General features: G+C 47.2%; 11 protein-coding genes across 11 annotated transcripts; 3 read left to right on the forward strand and 8 right to left on the reverse strand.

Annotated features, from left to right (window-relative positions):
• Window positions 1-19: 19 nt before the first annotated feature.
• On the reverse strand, window positions 20-448 carry N7516_000125 (uncharacterized protein; the record flags this gene model as incomplete). Its single annotated transcript, XM_057212847.1, has 3 exons — window positions 20-154; window positions 227-373; window positions 416-448. The coding sequence occupies 3 exons, from the start codon at window positions 446-448 to the stop codon at window positions 20-22; spliced, it is 315 nt and encodes a 104-aa protein (XP_057074730.1).
• Window positions 449-1,143: 695 nt separating this feature from the next.
• Window positions 1,144-3,651, reverse strand: N7516_000126 (uncharacterized protein; the record flags this gene model as incomplete). The annotated part of the gene is made up of 14 exons (XM_057212848.1): window positions 1,144-1,171; window positions 1,227-1,389; window positions 1,443-1,615; window positions 1,667-1,767; window positions 1,819-2,126; window positions 2,193-2,243; window positions 2,296-2,580; window positions 2,631-2,700; window positions 2,760-2,943; window positions 2,996-3,141; window positions 3,193-3,287; window positions 3,337-3,386; window positions 3,438-3,471; window positions 3,534-3,651. 14 exons carry the CDS (start codon window positions 3,649-3,651, stop codon window positions 1,144-1,146), a joined length of 1,806 nt encoding a protein of 601 aa, XP_057074731.1.
• Window positions 3,652-4,062: 411 nt separating this feature from the next.
• N7516_000127 (SIR2 family NAD-dependent protein deacylase) lies at window positions 4,063-5,082 on the reverse strand (the record flags this gene model as incomplete). Its single annotated transcript, XM_057212849.1, has 2 exons — window positions 4,063-4,682; window positions 4,743-5,082. 2 exons carry the CDS (start codon window positions 5,080-5,082, stop codon window positions 4,063-4,065), a joined length of 960 nt encoding a protein of 319 aa, XP_057074732.1.
• Window positions 5,083-5,594: 512 nt separating this feature from the next.
• N7516_000128 (uncharacterized protein) lies at window positions 5,595-6,115 on the reverse strand (the record flags this gene model as incomplete). Its single annotated transcript, XM_057212850.1, has 3 exons — window positions 5,595-5,785; window positions 5,869-6,013; window positions 6,074-6,115. The coding sequence occupies 3 exons, from the start codon at window positions 6,113-6,115 to the stop codon at window positions 5,595-5,597; spliced, it is 378 nt and encodes a 125-aa protein (XP_057074733.1).
• A 163-nt stretch (window positions 6,116-6,278) lies between these two features.
• On the reverse strand, window positions 6,279-9,827 carry N7516_000129 (ankyrin; the record flags this gene model as incomplete). Its single annotated transcript, XM_057212851.1, has 2 exons — window positions 6,279-9,673; window positions 9,743-9,827. The coding sequence occupies 2 exons, from the start codon at window positions 9,825-9,827 to the stop codon at window positions 6,279-6,281; spliced, it is 3,480 nt and encodes a 1,159-aa protein (XP_057074734.1).
• A 1,162-nt stretch (window positions 9,828-10,989) lies between these two features.
• Window positions 10,990-12,014, forward strand: N7516_000130 (uncharacterized protein; the record flags this gene model as incomplete). Its single annotated transcript, XM_057212852.1, has 2 exons — window positions 10,990-11,552; window positions 11,600-12,014. The coding sequence occupies 2 exons, from the start codon at window positions 10,990-10,992 to the stop codon at window positions 12,012-12,014; spliced, it is 978 nt and encodes a 325-aa protein (XP_057074735.1).
• A 156-nt stretch (window positions 12,015-12,170) lies between these two features.
• On the reverse strand, window positions 12,171-13,238 carry N7516_000131 (uncharacterized protein; the record flags this gene model as incomplete). Its single annotated transcript, XM_057212853.1, has 3 exons — window positions 12,171-12,280; window positions 12,331-12,385; window positions 12,447-13,238. 3 exons carry the CDS (start codon window positions 13,236-13,238, stop codon window positions 12,171-12,173), a joined length of 957 nt encoding a protein of 318 aa, XP_057074736.1.
• A 2,110-nt stretch (window positions 13,239-15,348) lies between these two features.
• On the reverse strand, window positions 15,349-15,870 carry N7516_000132 (uncharacterized protein; the record flags this gene model as incomplete). Its single annotated transcript, XM_057212854.1, has 2 exons — window positions 15,349-15,754; window positions 15,812-15,870. 2 exons carry the CDS (start codon window positions 15,868-15,870, stop codon window positions 15,349-15,351), a joined length of 465 nt encoding a protein of 154 aa, XP_057074737.1.
• A 406-nt stretch (window positions 15,871-16,276) lies between these two features.
• On the forward strand, window positions 16,277-16,707 carry N7516_000133 (uncharacterized protein; the record flags this gene model as incomplete). Its single annotated transcript, XM_057212855.1, is given in 3 exon segments — window positions 16,277-16,384; window positions 16,402-16,537; window positions 16,586-16,707. 3 exon segments carry the CDS (start codon window positions 16,277-16,279, stop codon window positions 16,705-16,707), a joined length of 366 nt encoding a protein of 121 aa, XP_057074738.1.
• Window positions 16,708-17,087: 380 nt separating this feature from the next.
• Window positions 17,088-17,758, forward strand: N7516_000134 (ubiquitin-like protein ATG12; the record flags this gene model as incomplete). Its single annotated transcript, XM_057212856.1, has 3 exons — window positions 17,088-17,346; window positions 17,435-17,634; window positions 17,699-17,758. The coding sequence occupies 3 exons, from the start codon at window positions 17,088-17,090 to the stop codon at window positions 17,756-17,758; spliced, it is 519 nt and encodes a 172-aa protein (XP_057074739.1).
• Window positions 17,759-17,879: 121 nt separating this feature from the next.
• Window positions 17,880-19,039, reverse strand: N7516_000135 (3-methyl-2-oxobutanoate hydroxymethyltransferase ECM31; the record flags this gene model as incomplete). The annotated part of the gene is made up of 2 exons (XM_057212857.1): window positions 17,880-18,503; window positions 18,575-19,039. The coding sequence occupies 2 exons, from the start codon at window positions 19,037-19,039 to the stop codon at window positions 17,880-17,882; spliced, it is 1,089 nt and encodes a 362-aa protein (XP_057074740.1).
• Between the last annotated feature and the right edge of the window lie 69 nt (window positions 19,040-19,108).

Below are 19,108 nucleotides of genomic sequence, written 5' to 3' on the forward strand. Positions count from 1 at the left end.
ATATGTTGATTTGTTGAATTCACTGGATGACCAAGGCTGGAGTAATCTGATCCTTGGGCATCAAGACGCGAAGGGGAACCTCAGAGCACTGGAATCTGACGTTAATCATTTGTTCTTTGTGTGCGAGCTTGACCAGTTCGTGGAGGTTGGGGTCCTGAAAATTCGGAACTGGGAATTTCGAGTCCAAAAAGAAAAGAAACGAATATAGTAGTATGGAAGAACTTACCCTAAGAGTGATGCCTTGAATCCGACGTGTTTTGTCGATGGTGGGGGTTTTGCAAACATCAAAGGGAAAAGCGTCGTCGTTATCGATTCCAAAAAGGTTTATCGTTTTGTTTGCGGTCGGCCTAGCAACGGACGATGCCTCAGGCAGCTAGGACCACCTGACTAGTTAGTTATAAAACGGCACATCTACTGACTCTCTCTGCATCCAGTATCTCTTACCCATGAAGATAAAGTCGCTTATATACTTCTCAAATACCTAAATACTTGATGAGGGCTCATTGATCCACACTCTGCCGACTACGACCTAGTATGTTACGGAGGGGAAAGAAAGATATATATATCATGTCTTCAAGCATCACCTCGAGAGAGTCTTCTCAATGATCAGATTACGGAAATCTCACAATAGAGGACTCCCATGCCCAGATAGTCTTCCGTCTGCAGCTTCGGGACAAACCACACGATCACGATTCCTGAGACTTACCACGCTTTCCAAACCGGAGGTTAGGGGGGATAGGCAAAGACTATACCTACAACATCATTTGTTACTATGCAGACTCAAACCGAAGAAATTCCCTATCTATGACCACCTCTGGGTTGTCATCTTGAACAAAACGGGCATTCGACTGGGGGTCCTTTCTTCATTTTGAGTAATTGATCCATTTGTGCCCTCTAAAACAGCAAAAGGGAACCAAACATCTTCCAAGAGTCCTTGAGCCTAGGGCTACTCGCGCGTCCCCGCTATATAGTCAAATCCGTTTACCGACTTTGGTATGCCTGGGTTGACTTCTTTATTTGTTTATTATATCGAGCATGGGTGATATCGCAACTTCAGCATAAAAAACCGACAAAAAGTCGAAATTCCTCCGGGAACCAGAAAATGAGAACTGACTTCACCATTTACCCATCCAGCCATTTCCTCTAGTTCTCCTTCCACATAGACGGAACACTGTAAATAAAAGTCAGCCGTAGTCCGTTAAGAGCTCCTATCCCTATCTACTCACCAAACTTCAATAACAGCACATTTCCCACCCTGAACAACATCGGTCGCTTCCTTGATAGCAGGATCAAGCTCGCTTTGCACGGTAACTGTCTTACCCCACGCCTTACCGGCTGCAGCGGCAATACCGGGGTAATCGGGAGAAGGGTCGAACGAGATATTGAGATCTGCGGTAAATCAGCTCACTATGCGAAATATATTTAGTTTAGACCTGACCGACCTCGTCTATTTGACTTCGATGATAACCCGTCCTTGTGGACCAGAAGCGCAGACACCTTTGGTGCGTTCCATCCGCCGTTGTTGAGAACAATGAGGAGGAAGGGGATATCGTAGCGTCTGGCGATCCAATAGACACTTTCCATCTGTGAGAATAGATAGACTCCGTCACCGACGCTGAGCGGCTATTAGATACTTGATATGTGCTCTGGCAGTTGTAACACTTACATTGCACATATGAATGAACCGGGCTTGCCCAGCTTGACACCCAGTGCTGCGCCACCTCCCCACCCCAGACCACCTGCGCCGCTGGCAACCAGACTTCCAGGCTGGAGTTTCATTAGCGTTGAATCAGCAGTCTGGCAAGAATGAATCCATACCTTGGTCAGGTTCAAGTGGTGGATGAGATGTCCCGCATTAGTTACAGCCTCCAAAACATAAATAGTGTCTTGGGGGAGGGAATCTCGTAGTCTTGATGCCAGATATGGTACGCTGACTACACCATCTTCCGATGGCGATTCAAGTGCTTGTAGGCTTTCCCTCCAGGTTTTGTAGTTCTTTGACCGCTCCTCAAAGTCCAGGGCATACATAGCCTGATCTATGTCCTGTTTGTCCAGGAAAGCATTGATTTGCTCAAGTGCAATTCCACACCCAACCTTGAACCTGCGTGTGGCGTTGATTGAAAATACTGATATATAATTATTAACAGGAAAGTTAGAACAGGGGCAGCCCAGCGGTCGACATGTGAACTTACGCGGCATCTGTTGCTTCAACGGATCAACATCTAGATGGAATATTTTGGTCCCTGTAGCACTTGTCAGAATATCATGAAATCATTATTTTCCGGGTAGTCTTACCGGCTCGAGGCTTTCCAGCAGTTGGAATCCAAGGCACGTCACAATCAAGAATAAGAATAACATCGGCTTCAAGAACCTCCGGATGAGTAGTCACGGTAACGCCGCGATATGCTTCGTGGTCACTCCGAAGAGAAACGTCCGAGCCCACCATCTCCACGACGGTTATTGGAAGTTTATCACAAAGCTCAGCCAAGAGGGCCGGTGCGTTGTGATTCCGACCAAGATAACTCGTGATGACAACCGGTCGTTTTGCGCCCATGAGCGACTTGGCAATTAATTCCACCTCTGTTGTTGTCAGTGATGTGAGGTTATAGCATGGATGGGTACCATCCTACCTTGCTCTGGCAATGCACTTGGAGTGATTGAACTGAGAATTTCTCCGTCCAGGCTTTCTTCTCCCACACGCTGCATAGCAGATTTGGTTAGTAGTCATTTTAATTTATATGGGGACTTTCAATACTTACTTCCTCTAGTGCCTCTCTCGCAGCCATTAGATATGCTGGGCCTTTAGGATCAGATGTAGCAAACTGCAAGGCTCGCGAGACCATCTGCTTGATATTGCGTCCAGTCTTTATTTCACCTGTGTATCTGCAGTATTGTCGGACAATCGCCGCTTGATCAGGGACGTCTTGCAGCCAATGGATGAACCTGTAGTAGTGTTAGTAGTCGGAAAGTAAATATTCGTCTTGCGCTAGCTAACTCTGTTCTCGAACCCAGCATTTCGCCATTCTGAGTAAAAGGACTTAAGCCAGCAAAGCACAGGACTGGAACTCTGCTAACGGAGGCATTGTGTATAGATTGTCCCATAGCAAGAGTGCCACAGTCAACGTGGACAATCACGCATTGCTTGTGGGAAGTTAGCGAAAGTCAATTGATATGATGGACACAGTCACCTACCGGAACTCCTGTAGTTTGAGCATATCCCAGTGCAGCTGATAGTGCAACCAGTTCGGAAGGACAGGTAATGATGTTTGGAAAATTCGTTTTGTTTTCTAACCACAATTTAGCCCTGGTCGTTTGAGTAATATCTCTGGTACTCACCTTGCTTAGCCTTGATCATCGCTTCCAACATCGCGGGATGGTCGCTCCCCCTACCAGACCGGTCAAAACACATCAAATTAGTGGTTGATACAGGGACTCACAGGTTGACGAAGCAGTGAGTGATGCCGGCCTCAGCTGCGAGAAAAGTTAGCCTTTCCAACCTGTTGAATGGACTATGCGGAGCATTCATCACATACACAGCGCCTCGAAGAAATTATCAGCAGCCGATGTAAGGCTACCATCTCTGACAATCTCGTCCTCGTCATCGCTCTCCGCCTTCTTTCGTTTCTGGGGTACTGTATTTGTCGACTTCATTGTGGATGTCCAGATATCTTGCAATTGGGTTGAAATTGGTGGGACGTCCGAGTTTAAATGTCAACCCCTCAAATGTCTTGATGTCTCTATATAAGCTCTATATACCCCGCATGTTGATACAATTAGATTCCCAAGGTCTGACCAATCATTTGGAAGTGTAGATCTTTATAATTCCGTCATTTTATGGGGTTTATTAAATTGGAGTACCCGAGGCATGATCGGCATTTGTATGCGGCATTGGCATCTCGGAGTTTCTGCGATTGGCCTAATATTTGGATGAAAATAGCAAAATTATATGAATCCGGGGCTCCTTATCATCCATCATGTGTCCCTTAATCGCTTGTTTATGCATAATCCCAATATCAAAATTCGCTGTTCTCATATCAATCATCAATCTCCCCCAATAAAAGTTCAGATATCGCCAATAATGCTCTTGAGTATCTCAGGCACAATAACACCCGCATCTCCCTGGAAGAACCAATCACCGTGATGAAGCTCACCCGGTGTATCATTGGGGTCCATATTACACACAGCAACTCGGGCGCCCTGGGACCGAGCCTCATGGACATACCCCGCAGCTGGCCAGATCCTCGCGCTGGTGCCAATGACCAAACATAGGTCAATCGGACCCGCCGCGATCCACTTATCGACAGCATTGAGCGTCTTCTCCGGTAGGGGTTCTCCAAACCACACCACACCCGGTCGGAGCAAGCCATCCTTGCACTCCGGGCAATGAGGTAGGTCCTTTGTGTTCACTATGGCGATAGGATTGCTGGCATCGGATATGTCGACTTCATTGCTTGTCTCGTCCAGCGCTTCTGAGATCGCTTTCGATGCTTCCTCGCCAGTCTTGTCGGTCACAGAGGGGTTGAGGCCTGAACTCTTTTTTGGGATTTCGAGGGCGGGAACTATAGGATCTGTGTAGTTGTCGCCGCTGTAGTTGCAATAGAAATTGGTGCATTTCACGGTGAACAGAGTGCCGTGAAGGAGGTGAAGTTGCTTTGAGGGATGGCCTGCTCGCTGGGAGAGACCTAGAAGAAACGCGAGGGATTAATTAGTCAAGAAAACCAAACGTCCTCGTATTTTCATACCATCGACGTTTTGGCTCAAAGTGATGAAGTCTTCATTCCTTCGCGATAGCTCCGCTAAGGCGTAGTGTGCTTTGTTAGGGTTGGCCTGCAAGGCCATGTGTCGCCGATAGCTGTAAAACTGCCAGACCAGATCGGGGGTCTCATCGAAGGCTTCTGGGGTCGCGAGGGAGGTTGCATCGTGGGAACGCCAGAGTCCGCCTGCGCCACGGAAGGTAGGCAAGCCTGATGATGCTGAGATTCCAGCTCCAAGAAGAGCAACGATACGTTTGCAGCCTCTCAAATATTCAGTAAATGATCGGAGGTCAGCAGCTGGCACGACACCTTTTGCGGACGAAGCCATGGCCTTTGTGTGACAGGGGTGAAGTTGGAAGAGCTCTTATCAAAGGAAGCTGAAGTGGAGACGCGGGGAATTTATACCCCAACAACGCCTTTATTAGCTTGGTGTATAAGGCCAAGGCCTCACAATAAACAATCATCAAACATAGCTACCTAGTTAGTTAGTATTTGTTAATTATTAGTTTACTCATATCGTATTTCTTCTTTTCCTTTTGTGTCTAGACAGCAAAAATATTACAGTTTAGCAGGGATTATCTTGTTGTTTTGTTGTTTTCTTGGTATATTACTATAGTTTAGATCTCTACAAGCCTAACATAAAATACACTACTGAAAATGACCTTTGACAACAGTCGAAAACAGACAGCTCATTGCCAATAAACCACTAGATTGTAGAAGCCTTACTAGTAGAACTAGCTCTAAAGATATCCCAGCACATTTTCAAGACTGAGTACTCCAGAAATACAGCGAAAAGCAATCTGCTTGCTATATCGCATAGGATAACTAACCAAGAATAATTCAACCACTCCTGTTGCCTTTAAACCAGGCGAACCCAGCACTTAACATACCAGTGAGCACACCACATGCCTGTGCAATGGTGTTTACAGCCACTAACCCCAGACCACCTGCCCCTGCACTCTGTCCTGTTGCAAACAAGCTAGCGGTTGAAACGTTCCCTATGGAACTTTGAACCACAGCAGCGTATGACCCTATCCCCGCAGATGGTTATCAAAGGTTACCGCCAGATGAGTATTATGCAAATTGAGTGTTCTCGCTTGGGGATTGTAAATACCTCCAGCAACACCAGCCGATTTGAATCCTAGACCCCACAGAATGGGGCCTGTCACCAGCACTGGGGCAGCGACAACGACAACCCCTCCAGCCCCACCTACGGCACAGGCAGCTAAAGTAGGGTTCTTAAAGGCCCAAGTGCCTGCCTGTTGGATTTGAGTGATTAGTTACAAGCTCACGATGTATGACGATAACCATATACCTACCCTAACCGTAAGGTTTAGAGCATGATCGATGGTGGGAAACATCTTTGTGGTTACAGTGCGTCCCGAAACTGGTGCAACAGCCTACGCTCTTTGATCGACTTTCCTGCCCGTCGCGCCACCACGCACTAGTCTATATTGGGAGCTCTTCCGGAGTGCCTCTGTAAGCAGCTATTGTATTCTTACGTACGTAAAATACATGGTATCTTCAGACATGTCTTCTGATTTTGATACCCTCTCCTCGTTGTTCGAGAAGAAGCTTCGTCACGACGTCTCCAATGTACTCATTTGCGGTGGCAGCTTGAACCGCTTTATGGGTGATTTGGAGATCTGCTCCTCGTCGATCGAGAAGAAGCTTTATCACCGCCTCTCCACTATACTTATTGGCGGCGGCAGCTTCAATAGCTTTATCCGTGATCTGGAGATCTGCTCCTCGTCGGTCAAGAAGAAGCTTCATCACCGCCTCTCCATTATACTTATTGGCGGCGGCAGCTTCAATAGCTTTATCCGTGATCTGGAGATCTGCTCCTCGTCGGTCAAGAAGAAGCTTCATCACCGCCTCTCCACTATACTTATTGGCGGCGGCAGCTTGAACAGCTTTATCCGTGATCTGGAGATCTACTCCTCGTCGGTCAAGAAGAAGCTTCATCACTACTTCTCCATTTTTCCAATTCGCGGCGGCAGCCTGAACCACTTTATCCGTGATCTGGAGATCTTCTCGTCGGTCAAGTAGGAGCTTCATTACTGCCTCTTCATTTTTCCAGTCTGTGGCAGCAACCTGGACCGCTTTGTCGGTGATTTGGACATTTGCTCCTTGTCGGTCAATTAGGAGCTTCATCACTACCTCTCCATTTTTCCAATTCACGGCGGCAGCCTGAACTACTTTATCGGTGATTTGGATATCTGCTCCTCGTCGGTCAAGGAGGAGACTTATCACCTCAGTGTCAAAAGTTTGTAGTATGCGAGGTATAACTTTCTCCTCGATTGAGATCTCCACTCCTGGTCGGTCAAGTAGGAGCTTCATCACTGCCTCTCCACTATACTGGTTCGCAGCAGCAGCTTGAACCACTTCATCGGTGATTTGGATATCTGCTCCTCGTCGGTCAAGGAGGAGACTTATCACCTCAGTGTCAAAAGTCTGTAGTATGCGAGGTATAACTTTCTCCTCGATTGAGATCTCTACTCCGGGTCGGTCAAGTAGGAGCTTCATCACTGCCTCTCCACTATACTGGTTCGCAGCAGCAGCTTGAACCACTTCATCGGTGATTTGGAGATCTGTTCCTCGTCGGTCAAGGAGGAGACTTATCACCTCAGTGTTAAATGTCTGTAGTATATGACGTACAACTTTCTCCTCGATTGGGAGATCTGCTCCTAGTCGGTCAAGTAGGAGCTTCATCACCGCTTCTCCATCATATTTATTTGCGGCGGCGGCCTGAACGATGCTATCGGTGATATAAACATCTACTCCCCGTTGGTCGAGCAGCAGCCTTATGACCGCCTCTCCACTATATTTATTCCCGGCAGCAGCCTGAACGACCTCGTTAGTGATCTGAACATCTACTCCCCGTCGGTCGAGCAGCAGCCTCATGACCGCCTCTCCATTTTTCCAATTCGCGGCGGCAGCCTTAACCACAGCATCCGTGATTCGGAGATCTGCTCGTCGGTCAAGTAGGAGTTTCATCACCGCGTCCCCGATATATTTATTCTCGGTAGCAGCTTGAACCACATAATCGGTGATTTGGAGATCTGCGCCTTGTCGGTCAAGTAGGAGACTTATCACCTCAACATTAAATATCTGTAGTATGAGGAGTATAGTTTTATCGTCGATCTGTAGGTCTGCTCCTGGTCGATCAACCAGTATTTTTATCACAGCCTCTCCATATCTCCAGTTCGCGGCGGCAGCCTGAACCACATCATCCGTGATTCGGAGATCTGCTCCTCGTCGGTCAATTAGGATCTTTATCAGCGCCTCTCCATTATCTTCGTTCGCCGCGGCAGCCTGAACCACATCGTCCGTGATCTGGAGATCAGATTGCTGAAGAAGCAGATCCAGAACTTGTACCAATCCCCATTTTGTCGCCCAAAACAAAGACGACTTTTGCAGACGGATACTTCCGTGCCACTGAAACCGGTTTGTATGATAGCTAATCCAGTATGAAGATGACCCATCTCCTATCTCGCATAGCATTGCTGCCTTTCGTGACCATTCTTCTTCTCCGTTGCCACTCTGTCGGCAATGTGATACCCAGTGATTCGCAGAGTAGTACAGAAAACCTTCCTTTGGCGTTAACGGCTTTGGCCGCTGTTGAAAATGTCCCTGGAACTCCTCGAAACAGAGATATGTAACGCACAACCTTGCCAGCGCTAGATGTGCATTCTGCAAATCAACCGAATGTCTCCAATTCCCTAACATGGCTCTTTCATGCTTCTCTTGTAGTAAAAATTCCCTTGCCGTCTGGTGGATCAGGTAGACACGTGAATCAACAACGCTAACAAACAAGCCGCACACATCGCGAATCCACTGTTTTCTTTCGGAGCCTTCAAGGTCCAAGTCGCAGGAAGACTTGAAATGTGGTTGAATCTCAAGAGCAACATCGATCTCCGACAGCTCCAAAGGTCGCTGTGCTGCGACAATAATCTCTAGCAGCCGTCTCGCATCTCGCTCATTCTTTCTATTGCATCGCTGTAGGATTTCCTCGTAAGCCTCCTCAACGCTCTTTGGTAGTTCATCAATCTTCCGTAAGATCTTGGTTTCAGTCTGTCCAAGACAGTCTCGAACAGCTTCCAACGTCAAATGCAACCATAAGTAGGTCCTGTTGTCGGATTCAGAAAACCGCCGCTTCATGGCCTCTTGAATTTTATTCGCAAGCCGCCTTTCGCTCACAATCTCGTCCACCATAGAGTTCATCACCAAGCCGATCTCTTGGCTAATACCTCTCCATTCCTCTTCTCCCGCGAGGCGGATCAGTGGGAACTGATAGGTTAGCTTACCAAACCTCCGCTCAATATCCACGTATGGACGGCTTGTGACAAGAAATTTCAGTTTCGATTCGCCCTTTTGTCTTTCTCGAGACGTCCAGTAGAACCACTCCAACTTTTGTATCAGTCTATCTCGATCGGGCCGATGGCATTCGTCAAGAGCATCCAGAACACAGACGACATCTCCGCTTGAAGAGTCCAAGGCCACAGAAATCCACAGCTCCCACAGAGATTCAAAATTAAGCCTCAGTTTCTCTCCTTGTTGCCGTATTAGATTTTCGGCATGTGTGCGAAAGAGGTCTATCTTGGCACAAAATAGTTGGTGAAGGATAGCGCACATCGCGGTTGCCACGCCATTCTGCTCCTCGTTATCTTTGAAAAAGAAATGGCAAATCGTAGCTGGCCCATCTTGGACCAGCACATCATCAACCAAAGCCCTTGATAGCACAGATTTCCCGCAGCCCGGGTCTGCGGAAACCCACAAGAGATCGTTACGGTGGCTGCTTTTCCATGCTTGAAATGTCGGATGATCTAGAAACCATCTGCAAGTGTTCTTAACTCGTTGAGGGTTGATATTCTTGTGCGCTTCATAGTGTGAATTATAGAAAAAGCTGGGCTCTATATCTACGACCTCTATCAGTTTTCCTGTGTAACAACATGCCGTCGTGGGGGTAAGATTACGAAAAGACATACTCTTGGGAGGGAAGAATGTGATGGGAGCATAGTTTACTCCTACCTGAAGCCCAGAATTCCTATCGCCGAACGATATTGCTACCATGATGAATGCGGCATGCGAGGTTCATCATTTTCTTGAAGAGTGAAGTTGCGGGGCGTAGTGAATTGAGGGGTTGGCTAAGCCTCAATATCATGTGACTCCGTCGAACTGAGGGATGACTATGAACGGGTGTGGCAGGCCGCCAGACACCCCCAGCTTTAGTGTTTGACTTGTTTGTATTTCCATGGAAAATTCTAGTTCTCTTGGATCGCCAATACATTCCCGAGACGAGGCACCGTATTATAATACAAGTAAATCACGGTATGAAGATTGGTACAGGAATATCTATATTCCGGGTCTATTCCCAATATGGTCTAGTGTTTCCTGGCAGTAGGGCTAAATAATCACTCAAAGAGTGTAGACGGTTGCACCAGTTTCGAGACGTACTGTACTACTAAGGGAGGAAAAAAGAAGAGGAAGAATCACAATGCATTCAATCTTGTTGGGATCGGTGTCACCAGACCTTGTTTGACAGGACTGCCAGCTACAGAGTCTCCTCTCCCTCTTCTTCTCCCTTCTTCAGCAGTTAGTACTTCCAATGCAGTTGCATTGCTCCCTCTCTTCTCCTGGCTTCTTAGCAATTTATCGGGAATAGGGGTATAAATCCTCCCGAGACTAGCAAACAAACTGTCCAGTCTGCAAACACCCCAGCATGTATGGGATGATCCAACTAATATGATCTAGTGTAAATACCGTCTACTTGACGTAACCGGAGCAGGCTTGTACCCGAAGTTGTTATTTGTTCTATATAGCTTCATATGGAGAAATAACTGAAGGCATGAGGCACTATAAACGTGTTACAAACTAGGCCAAAAGACCATTATATCTGAGCAATTACGCTCAGATAGACCAGGCTCCTATATATATAGTGCATGACATGACAAAACGATTGACAAACTTGTCACTACGTGCCACAAAATATAGATGTTTAAAGCATATACTGGTTATCTAGATGCAACCTTCTACAGGCTCCGTATTATATATTTTACCATCTTTATTTCAGTTCTTGTTTATTTGTATTCAAATCGTTTGGCTTTTGGCCGCCAAGCTAAAGGCTGTTTGGTGCAAGCTCTCCTTACGTGTAACGTTAGCGCGTTTAGCCAATATATGAATGAACACAACAACATCTTATCGACCTTAGGTTCACTTTTTATGAGTTTCAAAAATGGGACATCTAAACCAGAGTGATGATTTAGGCGGGGAGAAAATCTTGTTGGAAAAGAAACCCCAAATTCAAAATGACCTCAAAAACTTCACACCAAACCCCCGCCCCAGGCCACTCACTCCACCACTTCCGGACAATAAACATTCCAAACCTCAAATCCCGCCAACCAGTCATCGATGGCGATTATCACTTTCAAAACTTTCAAAACGACACGAGCAACAATCTACCTTCCAACAAGTCCAGTCTCCTCTATTTGAGTGTTTACCCACTGAAGTCCGACTTCTGATTTGGGAGCATTATCTCTGTAGCCGTATGCTTCATATTGTTCGACCAAACCAGCACAAATGGAAACGACACCAGAACCAAATTCTCGGGATGCTATGCAACGAACCTCGCAATCTCTGTCCATGCAGTCATCACTGCTGGGGACCGCTTGCTCGTCGGCCTGTGGATAACTGCACTACACATATAAACCATGGCTCATATTACCACGAGAACTCTAAGTGGAGATTTGATACGAGAAGAGTCAATTTTGTACCGCTTTTACAAACGTGTCGAAGAGTGTGAGTATATATACTTCCTTCGATGTTCAAATATAACCAACTAATAGTGTGACCAGATACTGGGAGGCCATTGATATGATCTTTCAAAAGAACACTTTCCTCTTTAATCACACAGATACAATCGTTGATTTTTCGCATACACTTCTACCACATCGCATGAGTCTGATTCGTACTTTGCAGCTCAGTTTTCCGGATCCTGGTGGTCCGCGTTGGAATAGATGTTGTCAGGTTCTTGCTACAAAGTTGCCTGGTCTGAAGACCTTGACCATCCATTTGTATCCTCACATCACAAATCGTCTGGATGATTGGCTTATACCACTTCATCAGATTCAACAACCTACAGTCTTCGAGGTCCTGCTGATCAAGCCATGGCATCTGGATCCGCAATGGGAAGAATCAATTGGGCTTGTTGATGCGCCTTTTCAATTTTCCATTGTTGATGTGCAGAGACGGGGATATTGAAAACTAAGGAGAAAGAGTCTGATTTTGCAATTGGGAATTCATAACAATAGACTGATTGATAATAGAGAATAAACTGACATGGCATCAAATTACTTTGAATCAATTTGTACTCCATACATTTCGCGAATCCTCACCCACCCCACATTTTTTCCTTGCCTACATTCCCATCTTCTCAACTCCTCTCACTTCTGCTTCAGCCCCGTTCAAGTTCTCAAGTCCATTGATGCCCTGGCCACTGAACTTCTGTTCTTGAAACTCCATCCAGCCTTGAGAGACGGTTGGTTCGAGTTCATCGCTGGCTGATAACCGGACTAACAGCAATCGCTTGCACCATCAGCGCCCATTAGCCCGGATGGAGGAAGTTGGGTTCCCTTTGTATTTTGGTTAGAGATGCTTGTACTGCGATTGTTGGGGAGGAAAAGATATACTTACCATTCCGTAGGTAGCCTGGTGCGCCAGAGGCACAGTTTGGAACTCCATTTGCGGCAGTTCTCTGTCTGGACCCGGGCGTCCGCAACTGTTTCCCACTGACACTGGAGTAATAGTTGGTCCCTGGTGAGAGGGGCCACTGTCTGTGTTGACGTGGACCTGGACCTGCAAGTCGGATCCCTCAGTCTCATCACGGTATCTGGCAGTCTTCTTAGGGCGGATTGACAACTCTGCAGTGTTGCAGTTCTTTCTCTTCGGGTGAGCATGGGGCAGTTGCATGTTGTTCCGTTGGGGTCGCATATTGTCTTGCATACCAGCTCCGCCAGCTCCGCCAGCACCTAGCAGACTTTCCTCCTCATCACCCTCCGGTTTCTCGGTAGTGTCAATGTCAGTCGTATCAATTTCCATAGCTTCCGGGAGGACAGCAGCGGGTGAAGGTCGAATTGTAGAACCTCGGATATGGGAATCCAGGTCTTGTTTGATCCAGTTCTTGCGTAAGGTTGCTTCGATCCGGAGTATTTCCATTGGAATTTCCAGTGCACCATCCTGGAAGGCATCCATCAATCTCATCTTGGCTGCGGCTTTACTGGGCGTCGGCGCCAGTCCGAAATGGAGAAGTTGTGCTTCGTACCAGTGGCCATGATAGTCGGGTACGTTTGTTTTATTTCCTATTGGTGCAGTGAAAATATCATCCAGCTCGGAATCCGTTGCGCGCGAGTGGAACTCGCCGGTAGAGGTAGTGACATAGAATGCGCGGCCGTCGAAAACCCACTGGCCGTGATAGACAGGCGCCATGGTTTGTTATGTGATGAAGTTATGTGATGAGATTATGTGATGAAGGTAATTGACGAAGGAGTAGAAGGGAGTAGTTGGGTCGAGGGAGAAATGAAGATGGAGTCCACGGTTTGCTTGAATACAGATAATTACACTTCCGTATAGCATACCATATTCTTGACGCCGTACACACTTGCCGATTTAGGAGATATGCGGCGCATTATGCACTGCATATAAACGCATAGATCACTTTAGATCGACTATATGCCTTTCATTGAAGTTCTCAATATAATGTCGCACCTTATCCAGCTTCGAGCACTTATTTCGATCTCATCAAACCACTTCGGCTTCCAGCTGGTGTCTATCAAAAGTTCACAACAACCATCAGATTGAAGTTGACAGGACTTGTCGACTAATTTTCATTCTGACTCATGCCACTCCACTTAATCCATGTTGTACAATCCCTAGCATCCCTAGGATATGCAAACTGGATTGTCTGCCACTGTGGGTATGAGACCATGTTCATCTTCGCCCGATGTCTGTACGGTATCAGCGCCCTATGCATGTCACCCACAGGGCTATATCAATCATTCAGCAGCTTCCACAGCGCAACCTTCACCATCACCTCGGGAATCCTAGGATTACAATCCCACCACTGACTTCGGATGTCTCCCGCTCAAAGCATACCTTGTGCCGCTCCCTTCGACGCACACACATAACAATGTCTCTCTTGCAATGGACGACCTCCAATGGCACTGTCAAAAGCTCATCTTTAAGGTAGCTGTCACTTCCCATCTCGACGACTGACACTCCTACAACTAGCGGCTACCCTTCTTCGTTGGTGATACCGGCGCTTCTGCAACTCACGCGTCATGAACGAGCCCTTATGCTGCTTACGCAGGCCTCGGCACTCGCAACGACTTTGGTATGATCCCTAGCTACCCCGCCATTAGAAACAACTATAGTTTCATGTCATCGGCCGACAAGAGAGACAGTGGTGGGAGGGTGAGCGTGTCCGGTTGACTTTCATGATTGCCGGACTCCCCATTATCCCCAAAGCTTCTACATTATAAAGGCTAGACCTCTGCAAAGCCCACAAAGCCCAAAGTCCAACCCAACCCAAGACAACCAGCAAATGGGCTGGGCTTTGGGCCCGCCAGTGGGCTATGGGCCCAGGGTAAAAGCCCACTAGGCCCATAATGAGCGCCCAATCGGGCCCAGTCGACACCAAACAATACAAATATGCCAACTCATCACAGACCTATGAGTAATGCAGAATCCTCTAGTAATTTTGGGAATTTTAGTTACTGCTTAAGCCTCAAATTGTAGGTCACGGAGATCTCACGTGGCTAAGATCGCTAAGATCACGGCATATGATAAAGTTATAGTTAATATATACGCAGTATAGGCTGCAACATACCTACGTAAAAACGGTCATTAATCAGCTATTTTATGTATTCCAAGACCGTAGTTATGCGTAATAATGGGCTTTGGTAGGGTGTATAACACTGTAATCTCAACTCGCAGTTTCAATTTCCCATTTTGCATGACGCCTTCTGTAGGTCTTCACTGATAGTCTCATTTTGTCTGAAGAATTGTACTATGCAACCAGCACGGTAGATAGTTCACATGCAGTTCGATCCATCTCACATTTCCTTTATATTCATTTCAGGTTTATCTCATGTTTATCTCACATTCATCTCATATTCATCTCAGAATCAAGATTCATCAATATAAGTGAGCCTGTCTATTGGAGGTATCTATATTTCCTATTTTTATCTAATTTATCCGAGAAAACTAGTTAATAAGTGTATTAGGCTTACATGACTGCATCATTGATCAATGTAGGACTCTTCAAACAACGGTATGTTAATAATAAACGAGTCTCCCGCGGCTACTACTATATACATGCGGGTTTTTCCAATTGCGTAAACCGAGTTTCTCCCTCCATCCATCCCGCAGTATTTATAAAATCGTCACCTGGAATTCAATCTATAACCATTCTCCTGGTCAGCATATGAATGGTTCATAGGTCTATGCAAGTGATAGATATAGATAGGTGAACTTGGGTATCACTTTTCCTTCAGCTGCATGTACGTACCTCAGCATATATGGGGTCACTGCCCCAGCCTTACAAGGCCCGCATATCATCGTTGCGGGTCGGGGGGAGCGCGGAGAATGCGAAAAGGAATCGGCCTCTCTGGGCCGTCAACACCAGGCGGGGGAAGCCAGCTACATTATATTTCAGCATGGATTCCTGCACGGGGTAGGGTACGGCAATCGAGGGACATGACATACCGGTCAACGAGCCGCTGGAGGAAACAAAAGATGAAGATGATGGCCTTGAAGGCCAGAAAGGAGACCATAACCATCCATCAGGTTTGTGGCGGCTGTTCATCACAGCGCCACCTTTTCCTTCCGCTAGGCGGACAAGCTCTAGGACGGACTTGCCTTTCTCCTCGCGATGGACGGGCAAGGCTGCTAAAAAGACATCAGCAAAGAACAAAGAGTCCAAAGAAGAGTCCAAAAGAAGTCTCCTAAAAAAGACTCCCAAAAAGACTCCAGAAAAGACCCCATGAAGGGACCAAACTTACCGCACAGCGCCAAAAAGTAAGAAGTAAGAAAGGAAGAAGAAAATGAGTTTATAAGACATTGTACTGATAGACGAATGATGGTTAATGTGGTGAAAGTGCCCAGGTGCTTTGAAGACGATGTACATAGTGAGTGATGACATAGAACTAGTTAGTTATGGAAGGTACGAGCTACAATGTGATAAACAGGTAAGTACATGTATCAATCCGAAATGACGTCGCAAAATGTAAGCTAATCAGCTAGACATATTCCTTTTTGTCACCGAAGCCTTAATAGCCTGGTGCCTCAATCATGTCAAACGGGTTATCAAAACTCTCACCGACAAGCCCCCATATTGCAACTCGCGTGATCCGATGTCGAACAAGATCAGCCACCTCTTTACGACATCCCTCTTTTAGCGATTTCCTATCTTCTTCGGGAATATCAAAACCTCGAAATCTCCGACAACATCCACATTCAAAGGTACAATGTCCAACTCCAAGCTTGCGCGTGGGATCAATATTGCGCTTACCACAACAGCCACATCCACGAGCACAGCATCCTTGTCGGCCAGCACAGTCTTCAACAAGCACGCGGTGCATATACCACCTAGGATGGGACCGCCAGAGCTCAAACGCTCTTAGTTGATACCCATCATTCAGCAAGGACCGACAATGCCACCATTTTTGCGCTAGAATCCAGTATTGAATATTCAAATCAAGCCTCTCTTGAGAGACTTTCCTTAGGTTGTAAGGTCCTTCTTTGATGGATGTTTTCTCTTGAACAACTTCTCGGAGGTCCTCCTCTACAAACAGAAGCTTGTGCGAGATATTTGGAGGTTCAGAGTCGTATTGCTCCCAGTGTTCCACTAGGCGATATCTTTGGAGAATATTTATTTCCCCGGATTGTTCGAATTTGATTTCCTGGAGTCCTTGTCACCCATTAAGCCCCAGCCCACTTTTATGAGGGATCTAGACCTGCCCATTTCCGTGTTTTTCTTGTTGGTGATCTGATGATGTAGGAAAGAAGATGATATCTCTGATGTTTCAATGTCTGTAGTTGAGTAAACTTGATGAAAAGGATTTCCAGATGAAATTTATGTGATGTCTTTATATGATGTTGGTTTATACCTCCGACGCCCTAAAAGGAAGGTTGATTGAATAGCACGTGCTGACAATCCAGTAGACCGGGCTAGACTCTCTAAGCGCGTTAAACATCCCCCAACCTTCAACTCCCAACTTCCAACTTGATCCCATCTAATTCCCTTCTCTTACCTCTCTCTCTTTGTGCCCTAATACAATGAATCCAACATCTCCAACACGCTCTCCACAGAGCTCCCCAACTCCAAATCCCCAAACCACACTCAGCCATCGTCCAAGCCCACGCCAACCCCAGAGCTCAGACACACCGCCCAACAGCTCCGCAAACGCCCCGATTCCAGATGACGACCATGGCGCCAATCTACCGATGAATATGTCCGCATCGGTCATGCTAACCAATTTACCTCGTGATGCGCACCAGGCACTCGCCGACGTGGAGAGTATTGATTCGGGGAAAGGTAGGATCTCCGCTTTTTCCGACGAGCTTTGGGTTGACTGATCGCCGCGATGTCAACAAATGGTAGAATTCAACTAACGAAGATTCAGTTACCGTTCGCTTCCAACCTCTGCCATCAGCGCCGATTCTGAAAAGCCGCGTGTTCAAGGTTAGCGCTTCGCAGAAATTCGAAACGGTTGTCAAGTTTCTGCGTAAGAAGCTGGACTGCAAAGAGACGGATTCTGTCTTTTGTTATGTTAATAGTGTGTTTGCGCCCGGGTTAGATGAAGGCGTGGGTGGACTATTTAGGGTGAGTGTCAACTCGACTATTTATCTCTGCATATTCGACAATTTGAATGCTAACTTCATAATAGTGTTTTAAGACGGACGACCAATTGATTGTCGCCTATTCAATGACGCCAGCATTCGGCTGAGCAAGCTATAAACAACCAGCGCAAATGCTGAACGATGCTATGTACAAATGATGATGACAATGTTTAATACAGAACATGCAAGAAATGGCCATGAAAAAAAGGAAGATGGCAACCAGACACATCATGCATCCCGGAAGACCTCATCCACCGTCTTCTGGAACCCAGCGAGCTCATCCTTCGCAATCGGATACGTGTATTGCTCCGAGGGAAACGCCCGACTCTTCACCTCATCACGATACAGCGAAATCCCACGTGCAGCCTCATCCCAAACATCCGCATACTGCTTAACAAACTTCGGCACGAACCGACCAGGCTGGAAATTCCCGGTCATGTCAACCTGCACCAAAACCTGTCCAGAGCAACCATTCCCAGCCCCAATGCCGATAGTCGGGATCCGCAGCTTCTGCGTGATGATCGAAGCAACCTCCGACGGCATCGCCTCAAGCACAAGCATGAATGCGCCAGCCTCTTGCATCGCGAGTGCATCGCGTAGCAGCACCACGGCGCTGATAGCCGTTTTCCCCTGCACACGGAAGCCGCCGAGTGCATTCTGACGCTGCGGCGTGAGACCGACATGGCCTACTACCGGAACACCGGCTTTTGTGATGCGGTTGATTGTGGGCGCGAGTTCCTGGCCACCTTCAAGCTTGACGCCGTGTACGCGGCCTTCTTTGATCAGACGCAGAGATGACTCAATGGCTTGCTGGGGGCATACTTCATATGACCCCATCGGTAGATCTCCAATCTAGAATTGGAGTTTGGTTGTTAGTCAGTGATATTATGGGGCCTGCCAGTCAAGGAATCCCGCCAACTCACAATGAAAGCGGCTTTCGTTGCCCGCGCGACGCTTCGACAATGCAGAATCATCTCTTCCATAATAACCTCCGTCGTGTTCTCCAGTCCAAGCGCTACCATCCCTAAACTATCCCCTACCAAGACCATATCCATCCCTGACGCATCGGCTACATGAGCACTGGGGAAATCATGCGCCGTGAGCATCGCGATTGGCTCTCCCTTCTTATGCATGTTCTGGAGCGTCTGGATAGTAACCTTCTTCCGCGCCTTTCCACTCTCACCGGGTGGTGGCGCGGAGTAGGAACTATGTCGGGTTTGGGAGAGGGAGTGTGGGGTCGGTACGTGGGAGGATAGCACAGGACAACGGGAACCGAGAAGGGTGCGTGTAGCTTGTGTTCGGGTAGCGGTAGCAGGGATGACTCTCATCCTTAGCAGCGACGAAGAAGCGATTGTTACGCGCCGCAACGCAGAGCCTGGCGCGGCCATTGTGTGGGTGTGATTATGAGAAACGCAGTGGCACAATGCACCTGACGACGCACGCTACTAAAATACCGA

Source organism: Penicillium verrucosum, assembly GCF_028828655.1.
Source record: "Penicillium verrucosum strain IBT 35672 chromosome Unknown utg000001l_segment0_segment0, whole genome shotgun sequence".
In the NCBI taxonomy this organism is placed as follows: Eukaryota; Fungi; Ascomycota; class Eurotiomycetes; order Eurotiales; family Aspergillaceae; genus Penicillium; species Penicillium verrucosum.